Consider the following 18682-nt stretch of genomic DNA (forward strand, 5'->3'; position numbering starts at 1 on the left):
ACCTTCCCAAAACTACATCACTCCCTGGAAAAACATGGAATTGATATCTATTGAATCCGCTTCTGATTACTTGCCATTTAAATAGTAAAAGGTGGCAACAATGGAGGGAAAAGATGCAGTTACAAGTGCAAAAAAACAATTATAAACTGTTTCTTGCAAAAGTTATACCGACGCATAAAACCTAAAGAAGTCATTGCATGTACATACCAGTTTAGTGTCAGCAGGATGTTGACGCGTAATGAGGAGCCCCGTGGCGGGCAACGCCTTTTTTATAAAAGGCTCCAGCGGGGTGACAAGAAGGGGCCGGGGAATAAAAATGAGCGTGCGGATTATTGGCGGCTTTTGGGAGCTGAAGCCGAAGTCTGGCAGAGCGGCCCGTGGGGGGGTGCGGGGGGAGCGCCTCGTTGCTGAGCTCACAGCTGAAATAAGAAGACAAAAAAAGACAGGTGGTGACAGCTCCAGCACAAAAGAATCTTTTTTTTTTTTTAAACATCTCAATCCTGAGATCATCAGCGCACCATCGCTTGGATCCGACGGTCAGTCACAAAACTTTTTCGTGAACATGAAATAAACAAAGGACACGAGCACTTTTCCTATATAATGTCTTCATGTTAACTTTTAATATTCAAAAAAAAAAAATTCAGACAAAAAACAATATGTGGTGAAAACCGAACACAAAATCAACACAGAACCAAGGAGCATCCCTTCCACATTTCCCTGGAAACCTTCTTGTTAGTCTAGTCCACAACTTCAGTACTAAATCCACATTTAACCCACACGTTACATTGCATTGTTATGGTGCTTTTATAGAAATGCAGAAATGTATACAGACACATTTATACATAAAAAGGAGTGAATGTGCTTAAAAACGCCTGCTGGATAACCTGCACGCATTTGAAAAACAAAAAGCTTTGGCAAAAACGAAAAAAAAAAAGAACCACCACGACATTTTACTGCAGTGCAAGGCAAAAATGTTCCAAGCGAAGGAATGTTTTACGTTCCCGTTTGTGTGTGCGCACACGTGTCGCCGCGCAATACTCAGGCAAACATACACGGAATTACTCGGCGCATTCAATGGTATCCTTACATAAACTTGCCCCTTTACAAAAAAAAAAAGCAACTTCTGAAGTAAATGCTCACTTAAAAAACAGGCGAAAAAACGGAATATTAATTATTATTGAAAATGAATAACCTGTGGCCGTCCCCAGCAAAATGTAAATGGATGTAGTAAAAACATCAGCTCACTTGTACTTGTTTCCTTCAACTGAGCTGCCTTTTGATCAAGCTGCTGTGATTACTGACTTGTTTTTGTTTTTTTGTCTCCTCAACATGAGAACATGTCCATGCTTCCCCCGTCCGTACAGTAAAACATCTTCCCTTTCAAGCATCCGCCGTCTCTATCCCGAGGAAGCGTCTACAGGTTCTTCTTGACCTCGGGCCGGCTGTCTTCGGTTTTGCCGGGCTCCCTCTGGCCGGGGCTCATCAGCTCCAGCAGGTCGTGCAAGGCTTTTGTGATCTGAGCACCGAACTTATGGGCGTCCTTGAAAAATGAAATAATAATAAAAGCAGGGGTCAGACTTCTACCATCTACTCTAAAGCATGTATCCTGTGAGAGGTTGTGAAGAACTTACAGTGTCGGGACAAGAGTGCTTGCAAGAGATGTGGAAGTTGATCAGGCCTTCTCCCAAAATGTAGTAAGACACTCCGTAACCGTCGTCAGCCACCTGACGAGACAAACAGACAAACCATAGCTTCGTACACTAAGCTAAACTAAAACTAAACACTTCATACACCAAATGATCCAAAACTACACTATAATTTTTGTACGTTTCAACACTTAAAAAAAAAATACACTCAGCAGAAGTCACAACATGGCTCGATCTATTTTGGAATCCCTCATTTAGGTTCTCAAGCACCCCCAAAGTGCCAAATATAGGAGGAAACATAACATAAACCTTAAAACTGTTTGGGACCATCATTCAGCTTTCAACATGCATTGCGAAAGCTATTCGGCAAGCAATAATTCAGTTTTACACCAAGAAAAACAGATGGGGATATCATTGTGGGTTAAAAATAAACAAATGAAACAAAATTGAAAGCAACATTTCAAATCTATAGTTAATAGTTCGCTTGGTATGTACTTGTATTGTAATGTATTTTTTTCTTTGTTGACATTTTCAGTGTAAGCTTGCAAAACAAAACAAATTGTTCTTAAAAATGTTCTGATGGGAATGTAATCTGAACATTTTAATGAGTCGTGTAACTTCATTGGATGACGCTGATTGACCACAGTGCGTACGTCTGATGTTGCTCACATTGGTCAAAGGGGGGCGCTCACGGCCTTAGTGTGTGTAAACTGATATTTCATTTACTTGCCAAGGGAGGGGCGGTGCTGGGGGACAGCCGGTGCCCCCCCCCCCCCCCCCCCCCCCCAAAATGGTCAGGGTCCCTGGACAGTATTAAGCTTTTACGCCCATTCCATGCCCCTGAATGCAGCACTTACCGGACCAAAGCCTCCCCCGCAGGAAATATACTCAGGGTGGTTCACGAGGTCAAACAGCTCCACCTGCTGGACAGATGTCTGACTGGTGGACAGCCTCCAGGGTTCTGACAGCACCTGAAAAGCACGCATAAGACCTTTGGATCAGTGTGATTGGGGATATAAATTGAAAGGCAGGGGAGGGCAAGAACCTCTTTCAAGAAAGGCGACTCCACTCCAAGGTACTGGGACACAACGTAGAGGCAAAAGAGGTGCCTGTCGATGCCGGCGCCGGTCATTGCCATGCGGTAAAGGTTCTGGTGCTTTTCGAATGCCGTGCGGAACAGACGCCTGCATACGTCAGCTGACTGGTGGGGAAACACTTTTGTTAAAAAGATGTGAAGGTGCTCTCCTTAGTCCATCATGTAGCCACCTCCCAAGTTGAATAAAAATTCATCTGAGGTTGAGGACTCAAGTCACATGACTTACTGTGACTTACTCCCATTGCTGGAAAAAGCCTCAAAAGTCTCACCTCTCCCCCCACGAACGCTTTGACAAAGGCACTGCTCTCGTTGGTGCAGGAGCGAACGGTCTCAGTTCTGCCTTCCCTGAACAGGCGGGTCATGGAGGCCTCATAGGTCAGGCAAAACGTTTTCCGATTCTGGAAACATTGCAACAAAATTTGGTGGACAACATACACGGCGGCCGAATCCTAGACTAGCTTAAATCCTGTGACCAATCCAAACTGCGGGGGTTCCTCACCCTGAAGTAGGCCACCTGAAGCGCCACCTGGATGAAGGCGTCCGGACTGACTCGACACTTCTTGATCTTTCCCTTGCCAAAGTCTCGGAAGGATATAACGTGAAAGTCGATGTCGTCAGCCAGGGCTTGGGCCACTGCCAGGGACTGACAGATCTGCTTCTCGCACTGTGTCACACGCACACGGAGAGCACTTTTCAACTTCAATATTCAAGCATTTCAGCACCAACATTTACTTAGTCCAAAAACTATTTACTACAGAAAATTGGTATTATTGCAAGACTGTGACAGATATACAGTCATTTTTATGATACCGTAATTTCTCAAAAACAATGCGCAAATTTTTCCCAAAATATATTCAAAGTTAATAGAGCGCATTATATTTAGCTATGGATGAAAAATAAAAAATACAGTCACATTGTATGGTTGTATACAGCTACATAGAGTGATATTCGATGTATTATGTTACACATTTAGATTTATTACAGTAATGTGCGCCCCCAACCTGAACTCTATGACCTCCTCGGGGAGCTCGCATTTTACGATGGTTAACGTAGCATGCTTGATGCTACTGCATCAAAGATCCCGAGATTACATGACGGCTGCATCACCACATGAACAATGATTATTATTAATGATTGTTTTTTTTAAACCAAACCCAACAAAATATAAATACAGATCATTCCCAATATTTTGAGCATATGGGTAGCATCAAATTGGTGGTGCCCATTGCAGATTGGTAGAAAGGTTTTCGGGTTATACTTCAGGACGCATTATACTCGAGAAATTACGATACTTTCCTTTGGTGGTGTGTTGAGAGATATTTCCAATGTAAAGCATGTATCTTGTTTAGTAAACAAATGTGCAACACTGCACTAAGTCGTCAGACTTGACCAACTAACCTCTGGAGGTATTTCCCAAGTGAGCTTCAGAGGCTGTGGTAGCGAAGGATCCACATCACCTTTGCAGTGACCCTCGCCATTGTATCCCAGCTGGAAAGAGTCCGTGGCCACGACGTACTGGAAAGACGAGAAACCCAATTTTTAAAAACGTGGTGACGTTTGGATCCACCGGACAGGCAAGCGGCTCATGGATGATCCCCTCACCTCCCAGAGGTGCGCGACCACCGGCGCGTCAGCCCAAGAGTGCTCCGCGTTGATACCGTTCTTACCATTCTTGAAGAAGACCACCGAGAAAGACTTATCGAACCATCTGTGCCACGAAGAAGACAAAATATGGATTTTATTAGGAAAAAAAATATACCAGGCGTTTGCTTGTACAATTTAGCTCATACTGAAAAACACAATTGACATGTTTGACTGCATTGAACTACCTGTCGTAACATTTCCCGTGCAGCAAGCACTTAGCGTAGCGGTCCAGACTCCCCGATGGGTCATCCCCCATCATGCCCTGCTCGTCATCGTCAAGGGTCACGAAGAATGCGGCTTTCTCGATGCAATCCAGTGAGCGCTTGTTGATACCGCTGCTGAAGTACTTGCTCCGGGCTTGGGCCCAAGGAATTCTGGGTGGAAACACGGCAATGCAAAATCCTGTTTGGCTGAGATCAAAAAAAAAAAAAAAAAAAAAACAGCTCCTTGTTTGTCAGACCGACCTGTCACCGGCTGTCAGAGCACCAAGTTTCGCTTCTCCCGCGCAGGGTGCGGAAGGGTCATCAAGGATCCGCTGAATCTGGAATTCGATCTCCCTCGGGGACAGGAGTCTCCCCGCCTGGTACACTCTGAGACGAAAGTAGCGTCCTCTGTGGTACACGGCGACATAGTCGCTGTCCTGCCAGTGCTGCACCGTGTCTTCAAGAGGCAAAACAGGCAAGCGTATTCAAAATTTCATGCCTCTCAAGTGGCGCTGCTTGTGCTTGGCTTTATTCAGCATTTTTGATTGGCGAGGCTAGCACCGCGGCGCTCTCTTCTGTATCAGGATCCGTCTATTTCAGGCTACATTCCACATGGCTGCCGCGATTCAGCGCACGCAACTATTTTTGAACGAGGATCCCGCATGTACGGTGGCACTTTGCTACGGCCACAAACTCACTTTAATTTACGGGGAACTTCCCTCGCCTGTTTGGTACTTCCCATTAGAACTACATCCTATTTGAGAGTAGTCTAAATGATCCCATGAATTGTGAAGCGAATCAGCGGTGGGACTGGATGAAAGGACGCAATATGTGCTTTTGATTTAAAATTTACAAGTGCGTGACAAACATAAAATGCACCCTCAGCTAATATCTACGACTACAATAATAGCTACGCTAGTTAGTGGTCATGTTCTACATTTACTGATCTAAAATGGGGGTGATGATCCACTTTGGGACAAAAAAAAATAAATACTACCTGTTAGCCTTCCAGGGATTCGACACGTGTCAAACATCCTCTCAAACTGATAGGAACAGCAAGGAACTGCAGACCTCAACAACCACTGAGTTGGAGGAAGAAGATGAAGAACAGATCGCAGCAACGTCAGCGAGAAAAAGGATAGAAAACCCAAGAGAATGGGATGGGAAAAGAAACCGAGGGAAGATGAGAGGAGAGGATGCGTGGGCAGATAAGAAAATAGACGTTATTTAAAGAAATGCCTGGCTCAAAAACCCAGACAACAAGGACAAAAAGGTGACAGGTGAGGGATGACAGGACTCGCACACAACTTTGAACGCAAAACAGTGACTGACTAGTTCTTCTAGACCCTAACATTGTGGATGACACATCTGGAGGAGAGGCCACTTTGAGGGGATGTCGACATAAAGTGTGTGTGGAATTGGGTGCGTATGCATGTGCATGTGTGTCTGTTTCTTTACCCGTCTCCTCTCCGGGAGTGCGTGTGGTGTTGAACATCCTCTCACATTGAGCCGCACACAGAGGAATGACAGTACCGGGTATGCGACTCTGAGAGGCCAGGTGGGAGGCAAAGGCGAGGAAGAATGCAGGAGTTGTGGGGGGGACATAGTCAAGCAAAGAGAATATGAGGGGGGTGGGTGGTTTAAAAATAATAATAATAAAAAAAAGGAAAAGGAGCATGGCATGAGAAAACGAGTCTTCACATACAAATGGAAACAAACGAACAAAATGCACATTATATGTATTAAAACTCAGCACCACAGCTTGATGGATGTACACGGTTACATATAACAGATACAGACAGGCCCCTTGGCAATGGTGTCTGAAATATAATATAAATAGTTCTGGCTGGCACGACTCGCGTTGCCTTAGCAACAGCGGCCAAACTCACAGGTTTCAGCTCCTCTCTGTTGAGTTTGCGGCGGTACAGGAACATTGCGTGGATGGTGTTGCCGGCTCTGGCTGCCTGGATAGGAGTGGGGGTTACATACAGGAAGTCCTTGGGGGGGGAGACAGAGACAGGAAGTCAGGAGATTCAGAAATCTTCATGACTATGGAAGGGGGGGGGGGCACGTATGCTTGGTAACTGGGACTTACCCGACGAAATTCACCTTTTAATACCGGCAAAATAACAGAACTACACAAAAATATAACAGCATACAACTATGCCATGTTCATCATCTGGAGAATAAATATATAATAACATGACAAAATTGACAACATTGAAATAACACACATCATATGCACCAGAGATGCTGATTATTAAATGTGTTAATTTGTGCAGATAGCCGCAGACGTGGTTTGCTAGTCGAACCAATCGGAGCATCGAAAAATCCTGACGTTACCGTGAGGCGGCTACCAAATGAAATCTGATCAGTCCCATTGCTAAAATACTGGTATCTTAAATTACATAGGTCAGCACTACTGAAAACTGAACACTGAAAAAAAAAAAACAATAATAATCTAACATACAAAGAGACAACAGAAATGCTAAAATATGATTTATACTGCTGTGAATAAATCAGTTTTAGTTTTTTTTTATGACAGTAAAATTCAAGCCTTTTGTTTTGATCATCTTGGCATCACAAGTAAAATACGTTTGTGCCAAAAAAGGGTTAAGTACCATGCCGTAATAGTTACTGTTGACCATAATGGGGCTTCTTCCTCGCAAGTAGACGTATTCCTCCCACCAGTCGCTGACCTAAAACACAAAAACCTCACAGTCATAAAGCTAATAATTCAGCGTTGCCTGCCAAGCCCGTTTAAATAATGCAATGGGCAGAAACTCTCAAAGGCATCCATTGTTAATGGCGTTTGCCGACGTGGACGCCGCTACAGCAGATTAAATGCAGTCACTCACGTAGTTGGCGGCCCAGAGAGATTTGAGTTTGAGGTACCACTGCAGGCGATTTCCGAGGCGGCTCTCGAACTCGCCCGCCAGCTTGGCCATTCGTTCATACTTGGTGTCGTCCATCAGCGGACGCACTGACTCCAAATACTAAGATGGGGGCACATAACACAGAGTTGAGTCAGAAATGTAGCAAACGTTTCACTTCATCGGGCACAGATAAGACCAATCCAGTGGCACAGAAAGTGATGACAAAGTCACTATTTCCTGCCTTCCACAGGGCGACCCACCCTCTTGAGTGTGTCCTTGATGGGCGGCACGGGCAGGTTTGGCAAGGAGCCCTGGTAACTGTAGAGGAGAGGCTTTCTGCCAGAGAAGATGCGCACCAGCGCCTGGCATTTGGACACGAGAACGTTCTTCATGAATGAAGAAAATACACGATAATACTTCAAAAGCAGGAGGCGAACACTGACCACCCAGATTTTGGTGGTGGTGGACATCTTGCCGTGCTGCTCGAAGATCCAGCGGTGGTAGGAGAGGAGCTGCTTGAGGCACAGTCGCATGGTGAAGATGAGCAGGAGCCACAGTAAAGTGCTGAAGAGCACCGCCGACACCACCGTCTGGCATTGGGTGCTCATGGACTGGCTGTGAGAGGAGCAGGAAAAAAAAGACATACCAAAATGCGGTTTATGCGGGGATGCGGCTCATTTGTGCATTTTTTCTAACGGCCGCAAGGGGGCACTTGAGCGGAAATGGTAAGAGTAAGACCGGTGGAATACTTGTGCCGAGGAAGTGATTTTTACCGGTCCGGCCCTGTTCGCGCTGTGCTGGCGTGTTAATGCCGAATCTCAGTGATTTTTACCGGTATGTTCTTTTTTTTTTTTTTTTTCTTTTAAACCGGTGTGACGGTCTGAGCACTCCCCCGTGCTGAAAAGTCCCCTTGTGATTATTGCGCATGCGTTACTAACAGGGGAACTCTGGGTATGTAGGAGACGCTTACTGGGATCCAGTCTCTGAGTTCCCCTTCTTCTACATAGAGGGAGTTAACATATGTGATAACCTAACCTTAAAACAAAAGTATACACATATCTACGTTCGCTGTGTTTGTCTTTCGAAGACGTCCATAGCGAACATGAACACGCGGCGACAAGTTGTCGAATGGTACACGTTGAAGCATGGATGCGGATGTCTCGGACTGGCCGGAAGTTAACAAAATATACGCGCATGCGCATGAATCACAAGAAGACTTCTCAGCACCGGGAGCGCTCAGACCGTCACACCGGCGTGTGGTGCTCGCGTTAGCGTGGCGGCACTAGCGTTAAACTCTCTGTGTATTGTCTTTCTTTGTAAATATTTCAATGTGGTTTTCAATGTGGGCACTTCCGGCTTGTAAACAGCTGCGGCGTATGTACGTACCAAATGGTATTTCCTTTACAAATGTAGGCGTATAACCAGGTGCGCTCTTTAGGCTGGGAATTACGGTAATTGGTATTAATCTAAAAACATGCTCAGTATTGAAATTGCACTGGTACAGAACTGAATTTTAAGTCCATTTATCTTGCTACAAATGGGGCAACGCACCTCTCAGCGTCAGACGGTGCAGTTTTAAACCACGGCAAACAACATATTAGCATATTTCAAAATGGATGCGAGGCAGCAGATTGAGGGGAGTGCGCCGAGTGACATTCCCAGTGAGTGTGTTATTTCTTACCTGACAGGCAGATGCTCTTGTATCTTGGCGATGAGCCCCATGGAGGGGTCGGAGCGCGTGTACATGGTGGCCAGGATGGCTATGACCACAAAGAGCCACGAAGAAGGGCTGGCGGGATACACACCCGTGATCACGCTGTTCTATTCGTTGGGAGAGAGAGCGGTGATTGAATGTAAATCCAATTCCATCCGCTTGCCAGTGTCACTAACTTATTTGCATAACTCAATAAATAAATGACGGGGGGCTTTCAAATACACTTCACTCACGTGTGGTGGACATGAGCACCAAATTAAGAGTTTCACGTTATCCATCAACTCCTGCATAAATATGTGATGTAAGATGATGCAGGGGTTCGCGTATTGTTTGGGTCTTCGTTGCGAACCGCTGCTTTATTGATTGACCACGTCCAAACATGGAACCGATCTATGTCGTATTTAGGACAAAGGTTTTACTCTTCTACTTATTAACTTTGAAGGATGCCAACCTGGCTGAAATCACTGAACACGTGTCGACCAGCGCAAAGGTGAAAACGTGGAGGCGGACAAACCTTGAGTCTAATGATGCGCTTCTTCCAGGAACGGAGGCCCGAGCGGTAGATCTCGGTGAGGGCCTGGTGAGACAGCTGCAGGTCGATGCCCTCCGGGGTGACGGTGAACTGGAAGGCCACTGCCTGGTGGGCCTCTGCCATGACGACTGCGCGCTGCGCGGTGGACAGAAGAAGAGAGGGGATTTGAGCCACGCACGTACGACAGTCGCTCGAGGTTGGGAAAGATCAAGCCGGGCCCTCGGGTGACGAGAGCTCAGCTGCGAGCGCCACGCGGGTCACGTGAACCTCTCGATGCAGCTGCTTTTCGTACTGCGAGTGACCCACTTGATCATGGGAGGTTGGGCGAGGACAATAAACACGGAGACAAACGCGAACGGGCCTGAAGCTCGCAAAGTCGACAGCTCAGGACAAGTAAAAATGCTAAGTTGTACACCGGCATGGGAATTGGTTTGGTAAGAATTTAGCTATGAATATTCCATCAGCAATGACTGATATCCATCCAATTCCTTATCGATTTTTCTTTTGTACACAGTTATCTGTACTTTTACTTAAGCATGTGAGTACTTTATCCACCAGAGATTTCACTAATTACTCCTTTTCAAATGCAAAGTCATCTTAAATAATAAATAGATTTTTTTTTCTGTAACTTATGTAGGTGTGGCACCAGGAAAAGTTTCTTTTACTGGCCTTTATTGTTTGAGTAAATAAAACTAAAACCTTTGCTCTATCTTCTCTGATTTTTTTTAAATTTTATTTATTGGTGATCATTACTGTTACAGGTGGTAGCATGAAATTTGTAGAATTTTTTTTTTTTTTAATCACTCATGTCTTTTATACTTGCACTCTGTGGACACCTTTGTGGACACACACATCCCCCAAATGTACAAGTACACAAGCACAATTTCTAAATCCTCAGACATCTATTTTTCCTGCAAAAAAAAAAAATACTATTAACAACTTCAGACATGCTCAAGACTAGTAAACAAATTAGTTTTGGGGATTTCAACCTGTCAAATACTAGTTTGAATAAATCAATACTACCTTGACACAATATTACATTTAGTAATATGTATCTCTGGTGAATACGACTTATGTATTTATTTTGTTGGTATATTTTTGACATGAGATAAATATTGATTCTGATACTGCTCCAGTTTATGTTATCTTGCGTTTTTTTGTGGCAGTAATGATATAATTGCAACAAGATAATGACGGTATTAAAAAGTGGATAAAATATTGATAAAATGCCAACGGAGGCCTAAGGGGCAAACCCACACGCTCTCCACTGGGACGCAAATATGCCGTACATTAATTTCATATACAGTACACCATTGGGAAAATGGACTAGCTCAAATTCAAAACATGATTAACCCCATTAACTTAAGTTTTCTGTGCCCAAATGGAAGTGGGGGTCCAAATTTGCAGGTCGCATTGGACTGAAAACAATAACATAAAAATGAAAAGTTTGAACAATGAGTTACGTAAGAGACCGAATAGTAATTGGAAGCTTTTGCGTACTCTGCGTAACATTGCAGGAAAGCATTTTATCTAACATCATCCTGACTATCAAAATTTTTGACAGGTATGTTGTGAAAATTCCACACGGTCGTCAAAACGCCTTTTTAATGTTATTTTATTTTTTTAAGGAAAAGACATTGACGCTAGCCAGAAGCTAGTTCCTGTTTGACACTTGGGAATGCCGCCTTCTTCATATGGATTTTTTTTAAATTCCCCAGTTTTGTTTTGTACATTTTACGAAAAAAAAACGGTGACATTGTAAGCGTGTTGAATTTTAAAAAAAAAAATCACAAAAAAAAAAAAACCACCTGCACTCTTCACCGCCGAGTCCCTTTGAACTGGAACTAGCCCCATTCCCTGTAACGTTAGCCGCCTACGTCACGACAGCCTCACAACGCGTTCCATTTCGACCCACGCTCGCCTTGCCGTACCTGTTGGCCTTTGCGGAGTGAAAAGCGGAGAAAACGGGATCCGGTATTCAACTTATAACACCGACAAAGGCGCCGGCGTGTCGTCGCGGTCCAGTCGGCCCTCTTCGGCGGCGAACTGGAAAACTGAGCGGTTGCCCTCCTGAATGGTCCCGACGTTGCCTTCACTGTCTCCAGGAAATGTTGCAATCGTGGAGTGACTTATTGAGTTCACTGTTGCCGGAGTATCCCGCGACCCTGCTGGGGATTAGGGGCTTGGAAAATGTCTGGATACGTGGATCCTGCCCGGGTATTAATGTCACAATCGATGCAATTCAACCAAAGTAGAACCTATTGTTTTGTTTGCATTGCTTGAACTAAAAGTCTCAATTTGCATCCATTTTTAAATTTAACATTTGCATCTTTTAATGAATTTAATTTCTCAGAGGTATTATGTATACATATGGATATCAACAGTTGTTTCATACGCTGTGGAAACTGGGTGTATTATCATTCTTAAATGTTGTATATCACTGTTTACAATACTACAGTATACATCCTTCGATTTTCTTTGCCGCTTATCCTCACAAGAGTCACGGGGAGGGCTGGAGCCTATCCTAGCTGTCAACGGGCAGGAGGCGGGGTACACCCTGTACTGGTTGCCAGCCAATCGCAGGGCACATAGAGACAAAAGCCGCACTCACACAATGACACCTAGTGGCAATTTAAAGGAGTACTTTAAAGTCTACACACCCCTGTTCAAATGATGATAATTATGTGAGCTATAACCTGTAAAACTCAAGTGGTACAAAATGGATACATGGATAGACGTCACAAATGATAGAAGCCGCACACACAGATTTAGGGTTTATTATTGGAACCATAACAATAAGGTGGATCTCTCTTTATTTTGACCATCAGTTCAATCATAATTGTTTTGTTTTTTTAAATCACAGGCAATAGTTATAATAGTGCACTTTTTTATATTTAAATTATTGTACAGACATTTCTTCTTTAAACACCTTATTTTGCTGACCCTTATGGATGGAGGATAGTTTACAATCTTGGCCACGGTTGGGTCGGTGACAGTGAACGTGGCGCGTTAAGAGGAGAAAGATGAATCGAAAAGTGAGTGCACAGCGAGGCGAACGGCGCCTTCTCGTGCGCCGATGAGGACGACGGAAACGTGTGAGGGGCGGACAAACGAGTCAAAAAAAAAAAAGCAAGCGATGGAGCAAACTGGCAAGCGTGAGCGGGGGGGGGGGAATGACATGCCTGTTAGGGGGTCGGTTGCGTTCCTGCGGATCTGTCACACAGGCTCTAACGTAGCTTCTCCTAAAAGTTCAATCGGCTCATTGTTGGTGAGCCGTCACCCGGCGATCTCCCACGCACACCGGCGGCGATAAGCGTGGCGAATTACATATCAGATAAAACAAAAATCGCTCTGTACTGCTATCACGGTTGCTCCCATTTGAAAAGTGCTAAAACCCAAGTGATGGAAAACGAATACGATGCAAATAAGTTAAATAAAGGGAACAAATGGCTGTATAATGGAATACACGTGTAAAACGAAAAGATACATTAGTACAACATCCTGCGCATGTGTTGCATATTGTGCTGTATGGAAGACTGGTGATGACCATCAGCTAGTTTATTCGAGTATTTGAGTAAATACTACATGACTGTGTGATGGGGCAGGATGGGATGACGCATTGCTTACTGCTCCTTTGAAAAGTCAAGGTCGACCAGAGATGTGTCGTAGTGAGCGTGAAACATCCGTTTATGCGTCCGTCGTGTCTGAACGCGCCGGCGACGGGAAGGAGGAAAAGCTCGACGGGAAAAAGGAGGCTTCAGTCTGGAGCTGTCCAGCCCGGTGGGGGGGGAAGTCGTTCTCTTTCAATGCGGGACAAACAGCTGTGATGAGGTTCATGGACGTAAGTCACACATACACGACTCTCCATTGAGTAATGTTCACATTTCTGCTGAAATTTAAAAAAAAAAAAAAAAAATCCCCAGAGTAACAGAAGTCCAAATGCATGAGTTCATCTTGTCTCTGAAGGTAAATAAAATCAAGGGAAAAAAAAGGAAAATAAAGATGCAGCTTTGTCTTTCCAGCACTGATGTGTGAGCTGTTGTTGCCGTTACCGCTGCACATCCTCAAAGGAAAATAAATAACAACAAAATGAAAAAAATATGTTTTCACATTCACTTTCGTAGCTTACTTTGTTGGTTTTCTTTGAGTCAGGGTAGGCCGCTGCCTTCCTGAGAAGATCAGGACGCTTCAGGTTTCATCTGCCGCTGACATACGTGACGTCTTTCAGTGTGAATTAGTACTGGACTGTCACCTGACAGTGACATGGTTAATTTTTAGGTGTAATCTCGTGAGCCGCCCCAACGCACCCAATTTTTTTTTTTTTTTTTTTGGTATCAGACGCTGTAGTACAATGCTTACGGTAGACTAGCTAACGGGGTCTTGTCAGCATCGTTTTTAGCGGGCTGATTTTGCTAACTGGCATGCACATTAGCACTTTAAAATTCCTAGTTTGGATTTGAGAAGCGGATGCCGATCGACTTATTCGCGCGTTATATTTTCTTGAAAGGGCGATTCCGTCATTCTCATTTTGAAGGGGTGGAACTTAGAATCTGGATCATCCAAAGGATCAAGACCGTCGTTAAAAACAAAAGCGTGATGGGGGAGGCTCAATTCTTGCTAATATCGGAGCACCTCTCACTCAGTCGGGGAAGAACCAGAGGAGCCTCGTGGCTTGCAGGGATGCTTGAAGATGACACCGAAGAGCGTGAACGTCGGTCAGGCATCCTGCGGCGCGCTTTCCCGTTCTGACCTACGGTTGCGATTGGGTTCCGTTGGTAGAAAGCAGCCGGGTTCTCTCCTTTGCCGAGCCTCTGCGCTGCAGAACTCCCCCGCTGCCTCCGATGCCTCCGCCATCTGCTCGGTCGCCCCACTCGCACCTGTCGCCCCCACCCTCTGAGCGCCTCGAATTTTGGCGGGTGGGGGTCCGGTGGGGTCGGCCGTTCTTCTCGTCTGGGAAGGGATCAGCAGACGAGAACGGGGACAGTAACTATTGGGTACGGCTGGGGGTGATGGGAGCGAAATTACTTTTTGAGGATAATTGAAGAGATTCAAAGAAAAAGAAAGTCAGCAGCTTGTATATTTATGTTGATACTCAATGGTGGTTTTTTTTGCTCTAGTCCTGTGATTCTCAATTGTTGTCATGGTACCTGCATTTCCTCTAGTGTTGCTAAGTCGCAATACACTTTTACAGAAGTCCAGAACAATATAAGAAATGTACTGTTCCAAAATAGCCTTTGAAAACATTTACAGTATGTGTATACACTCTGCCTTTCCTTATTTTTTTTTAAAAAAACATTGTTTTAAATTTAGATATCATCAAATTAATCAGAAATAATCACAAATAATGATATTTATTATAAGTGACCACCAAACTTTGGAATGGTAGTGTACTATTAACATAATTTTAAACATAATTAACATACATACATGTTGAAAATGCTTTTCAGGATATCTTAAGGAACTAAAAATAAACGAGACAAAGGCGTCTCAAAGAATTATCCATCCATCCATTTTCTTTACCGCTTATCCTCACGAGGGTCACGGGGAGTGCCGGACTGTATCCCAGCTGTCAACGGGCAGTAGGCAGGGTATACCCTGAACCGGTTGCCAGCCAATCACAGGGCACGTCGAGACAAACAGTCACACTCACAATCACACCTAGGGGCAATTTAGAGTGTCCAATTAATGTTGGATGAGGAAACCAGCATGTCCGGGGAAAACCCACGCAGCCACGGGGAGAACATGCAACCACCACACAGGTGGGGCCGGGATCGAACCGGGGTCCTAGGAACTGTGAGGCCAACGCTTTACCATCTGATCCCACCGTGCCGCCACGTTCAAGAATTAATTTAGTCAAATATCACAATTGCATAAAATACGACACAAAATTTGACAAATATGTTCTATGTGGGAACTTGGTAAGATGCAGGCATCTTAAACGTATTAATTACACTGTTACGCCTAGATTAAAAATGTTTCTGGCGCATGTTGTAAAGTGACAACCCACTGTAGTTTTTTTTTTACCACCTGTCTGCGACCCACCAGTTGAGAATCCCGGCTACAATCTAAAGCACAAGTTTGTCATGATGCACGGATCACAATCTCACCAGATAGGGCTTGAACCAGGGGTTGATCATGGGAGCTGAGAAGCTGGGCTTGAATCGTTTCCACCACTCGTCTGAACCTGCGACTCGGACCTAAGGATGCGTGATGGAAACAGCAGTGGTTATCGCCCACCGTATTACAACCCGAACACTTTTTCCTATTTCTTAAAATAACAGTCGTAACACTTCATTGCATGTACACCACAGGTGTCAAACTCAGGGTCTGAGGGCCAGATCTGGCCCGCCCCATGATTTTATGTGGCCTGCAAAGCCAAATTTACAGTGTCAATTTCCATGATTCTTGTAAAAATCTGTACCAAAATTCAAAATTGTCTTGTATCATAAATGATAATGTTGAGCTATCACGAGCATTTGTGTGATACCAAATGCCCTTGATTTGTAATTCCAAAAGTTCATAAATTAATTATGTAAATATGAGGAGATGATTCAATATTTTTGTCCCACAGTCGTAACGGCACTCTGAGGGAAATTGGAACAATGCGGCCCGCGAAAAAAATTTGTTTGACACCCCTGATGTACACGATCCAAAGTCACCTGGGATAGGCTCCACCTCGCATGTGGTCCAAAAGAGAAGTGCAATTGAAAACAGATGAATGAAACATTTTGTACTTCCAACTTGCCTGATATGAGGGTGAACGTCACGCTGTAGATTCCCGTCTCCCTCCTTGCCTCCCTCTCGGTCCTCTCCCTGTCCCGCTCCCTCTCGCCCTCGGAGAAGGCAATATCCACCTGGAACTTGACGGGCTTCTGGAAGACGGAAGGGCCGCCGGAGGACTTGTATTCGGCCCTGAAGCTTGTCTGGGAGATGACGCTGTGACTGAGCGATGGGATCTGTGTGGTAGGGAGACAGAGAAGAAGCAGAGAGACCGACAGACTTACGAGGCGGGAGAGGTACGGGGGAAAAACGTCGTTGAGTGTAGGAGAGACAAAAGGTGAGGGTGAGGGTGTGGAGAGGAGAGAAAGAGTGAGCCGGAGGCAAAAGCAACGTGATTCATTAATGTGCCACAAGTGAAATAAAGACAACACAGATATCGAGACAAAAAAAACAAGTGCATAGGTCGAGAGTGACAAGGAGTTTGAGCACGCTCCCTGAAAACGAGCCTGTTGACCTTTGACCTGCAAGAAAGACCACATCAGATACTCACAGACAGAAAAGCGTGGACGATGTCAGCTTTGACAGAACTCAAAGGTTTGTCTCTGATGACCACAAAGATCTGCTCCTCTTTCTCCAGACCGATGAAGTTCCCAAACCAGGACTTCTTCGCTAACCTGTGATGGTGCAAGACCAGAAGAAGGCATTCAGAGAGAGGAGCAAGGCTACGCAGTTAATGGAACTTTTTATTGATGCGCAAATGATGACTTACTCAGGGCTGGATTCTGGTGTTAAACTTGACATGTCCTCTGATGTCGGAACTAAAAGAGACGAGTATTTTGGTTTACGTTTTCTTTTACGTGGTAAAATGTGATTTTTCTCAGTTTCCCTGCCATTGTACTGATGAATTCTATTTGACACCCTACCTGTGCAGACAATAATACGCTTACGTTGATATCAATATGAACGGCCATTTACCTTGCAATTTGCGGCGATGGAACCGCGGCGAGCCCAATAAGTTGTTCTTAAAAGAATTGAGGCGAGTCCTCCAGTGTGCAGAGCTGCTGGCCGCGATCCCGCTTCCCCCTCCCGGGCTGGAAGGCGGCGTGAGGGAGAGAGAGCCCACCCCGCCCCCTCCCTCTGCCCTTGAGGAGGATGAGGACGAAGAGGAGGAGGGCGGGGTGGAGGAGGGGTGGTGAGGGTGGTGGACAGGGGTGCCCAAGGGCGTGGGTAACGGAGAGCCCTGGGGAGTGACCTGCGGCACAGAGTGGGCAGAGTTTGGGTACAAGCTCTTAGTCACGGACTTTAGGACAGATGACGACGGGAAGAAGAAACGGGGAATGGGTGAGAGCAGCGGAGAAGGAGAGGGTGAGCGCGAGGATGGGTGGTGAAGAGGCAGGGATTTGATGGGCTGGAGGTGAAGCCGTTCAGCGGGTCCCTTGGTGGGCAGGGTCTGGGTCTTTGGATGGGAGGGAGCTTTGGGCTTGTCGTGAGCCCGTGCCGAGCGGGGCGTCGTGGCGCTTCCCTGTTTGGGCTCCTTTGTTTGGGGGCTAGCGGCGGCAGAGGTGACGTCTGCCTGGCTGAAAGTGAAAATAGGGCTTTGATAGGACTGGGGAGCGGGGATATGTTGGAGTGGGAGGTGGGAGGGGGGGGGGGTCAAATGGAAAACAAGAAAGAGAGGGGATGGAACATGGAGAAAGAAGGATGGAAATGAATATCGTGCTTCATGACAAAAGACTGCATCTTGTGAGAAAGTGACAGTGTACAGTGAAAGTCGAGATGAACCAAAAACATTCACATCTTTCAGCAAGACGGTCGATTACACTGCGACGAGAGACGGGTGCAATGATTCTAATACTTTCCTTAATATTCATACACGTATGTGCACACGTTGCTCATGCAGGATGTGGAAGAGAAGTGCCGTGAGGACAATAGAAAAGTGAAAATGTCACACAAACCTGCTGCGTGAGGTTTATTCTGAAAAGCTTCATTTGTGATAATGTTGAAAAAATGATTAGAGAAGATGGATAAAAGGATGTTTCTGACTTATGAGTCATGGTTTGATATTTATACTTCATAAAACATCTTGGAATTTACGACAGAACGTACTACAGAGCATTTCGATGTTCATCGTCTTTCTGTTTGGAAAACAAATGAGCTGCTTTTGACTTAGTACGATTATAATACCAATACAAGTCATAAATTCAAATGGGAAATGATATTGTGTACAAATATTGGCAGGAACTATAGCAGC

The 18682-nt window shown here is 45.1% G+C and overlaps 2 protein-coding genes across 7 annotated transcripts in view; both read right to left on the reverse strand.

Moving 5' to 3' along the window:
• Window positions 1-578: 578 nt before the first annotated feature.
• On the reverse strand, window positions 579-11894 carry LOC133495594 (carnitine O-palmitoyltransferase 1, liver isoform-like). 2 transcript variants are annotated; one of them, XM_061810439.1, is made up of 19 exons: window positions 11520-11658; window positions 9694-9846; window positions 9147-9286; window positions 7909-8080; window positions 7726-7827; window positions 7448-7585; window positions 7211-7288; window positions 6479-6586; window positions 6048-6135; window positions 4851-5046; window positions 4572-4760; window positions 4345-4450; window positions 4141-4257; window positions 3242-3406; window positions 3012-3140; window positions 2692-2847; window positions 2504-2617; window positions 1632-1724; window positions 579-1540 (listed from the first exon to the last, which is right to left on the reverse strand). In XM_061810439.1, the coding sequence occupies exons 2-19, from the start codon at window positions 9832-9834 to the stop codon at window positions 1415-1417; spliced, it is 2358 nt and encodes a 785-aa protein (XP_061666423.1). In that variant the 5' UTR covers window positions 9835-9846; window positions 11520-11658; the 3' UTR covers window positions 579-1414. The 2 variants fall into 2 exon arrangements, with proteins under 2 accessions (XP_061666423.1, XP_061666422.1); XM_061810438.1 differs by having other exon boundaries at window positions 580-1540; window positions 11643-11894.
• Window positions 11895-12463: 569 nt separating this feature from the next.
• Window positions 12464-18682, reverse strand: part of brsk1a (BR serine/threonine kinase 1a) — a 38507-nt gene continuing 32288 nt past the window's right edge. For 2 of the 5 annotated variants that reach the window (XM_061810434.1, XM_061810433.1), the window contains exons 18-23: window positions 17407-18037; window positions 17201-17249; window positions 16982-17105; window positions 16457-16667; window positions 15819-15908; window positions 12464-14673 (exon numbers count right to left, since the gene is read on the reverse strand). In XM_061810434.1, the coding sequence (XP_061666418.1) occupies window positions 14462-14673; window positions 15819-15908; window positions 16457-16667; window positions 16982-17105; window positions 17201-17249; window positions 17407-18037 (1317 nt within the window). In that variant the 3' untranslated portion in view covers window positions 12464-14461. The remainder of the gene's footprint in view (window positions 14674-15818; window positions 15909-16456; window positions 16668-16981; window positions 17106-17200; window positions 17250-17406; window positions 18038-18682) is intronic. The other 3 variants (XM_061810435.1, XM_061810437.1, XM_061810436.1) reach the window with 3 other exon arrangements.

Source organism: Syngnathoides biaculeatus, chromosome 22 (assembly GCF_019802595.1).
Source record: "Syngnathoides biaculeatus isolate LvHL_M chromosome 22, ASM1980259v1, whole genome shotgun sequence".
NCBI lineage: Eukaryota > Metazoa > Chordata > Actinopteri > Syngnathiformes > Syngnathidae > Syngnathoides > Syngnathoides biaculeatus.

What these genes read in the sequence shown, in the direction of transcription:
- LOC133495594 (XM_061810439.1), bottom strand. Translation starts at nt 9,834, where the DNA reads ATGGCAGAGGCCCACCAGGCAGTGGCCTTCCAGTTCACCGTCACCCCG. An exon ending in CAAGAGCATCTGCCTGTCAG is followed by an intron (nt 8,081 to 9,146) that starts GTAAGAAATAAC and finishes CTCCTCTCACAG; the next exon opens with CCAGTCCATGAGCACCCAAT. An exon ending in CTTGGGAAATACCTCCAGAG is followed by an intron (nt 3,407 to 4,140) that starts GTTAGTTGGTCA and finishes CGTGTGACACAG; the next exon opens with TGCGAGAAGCAGATCTGTCA.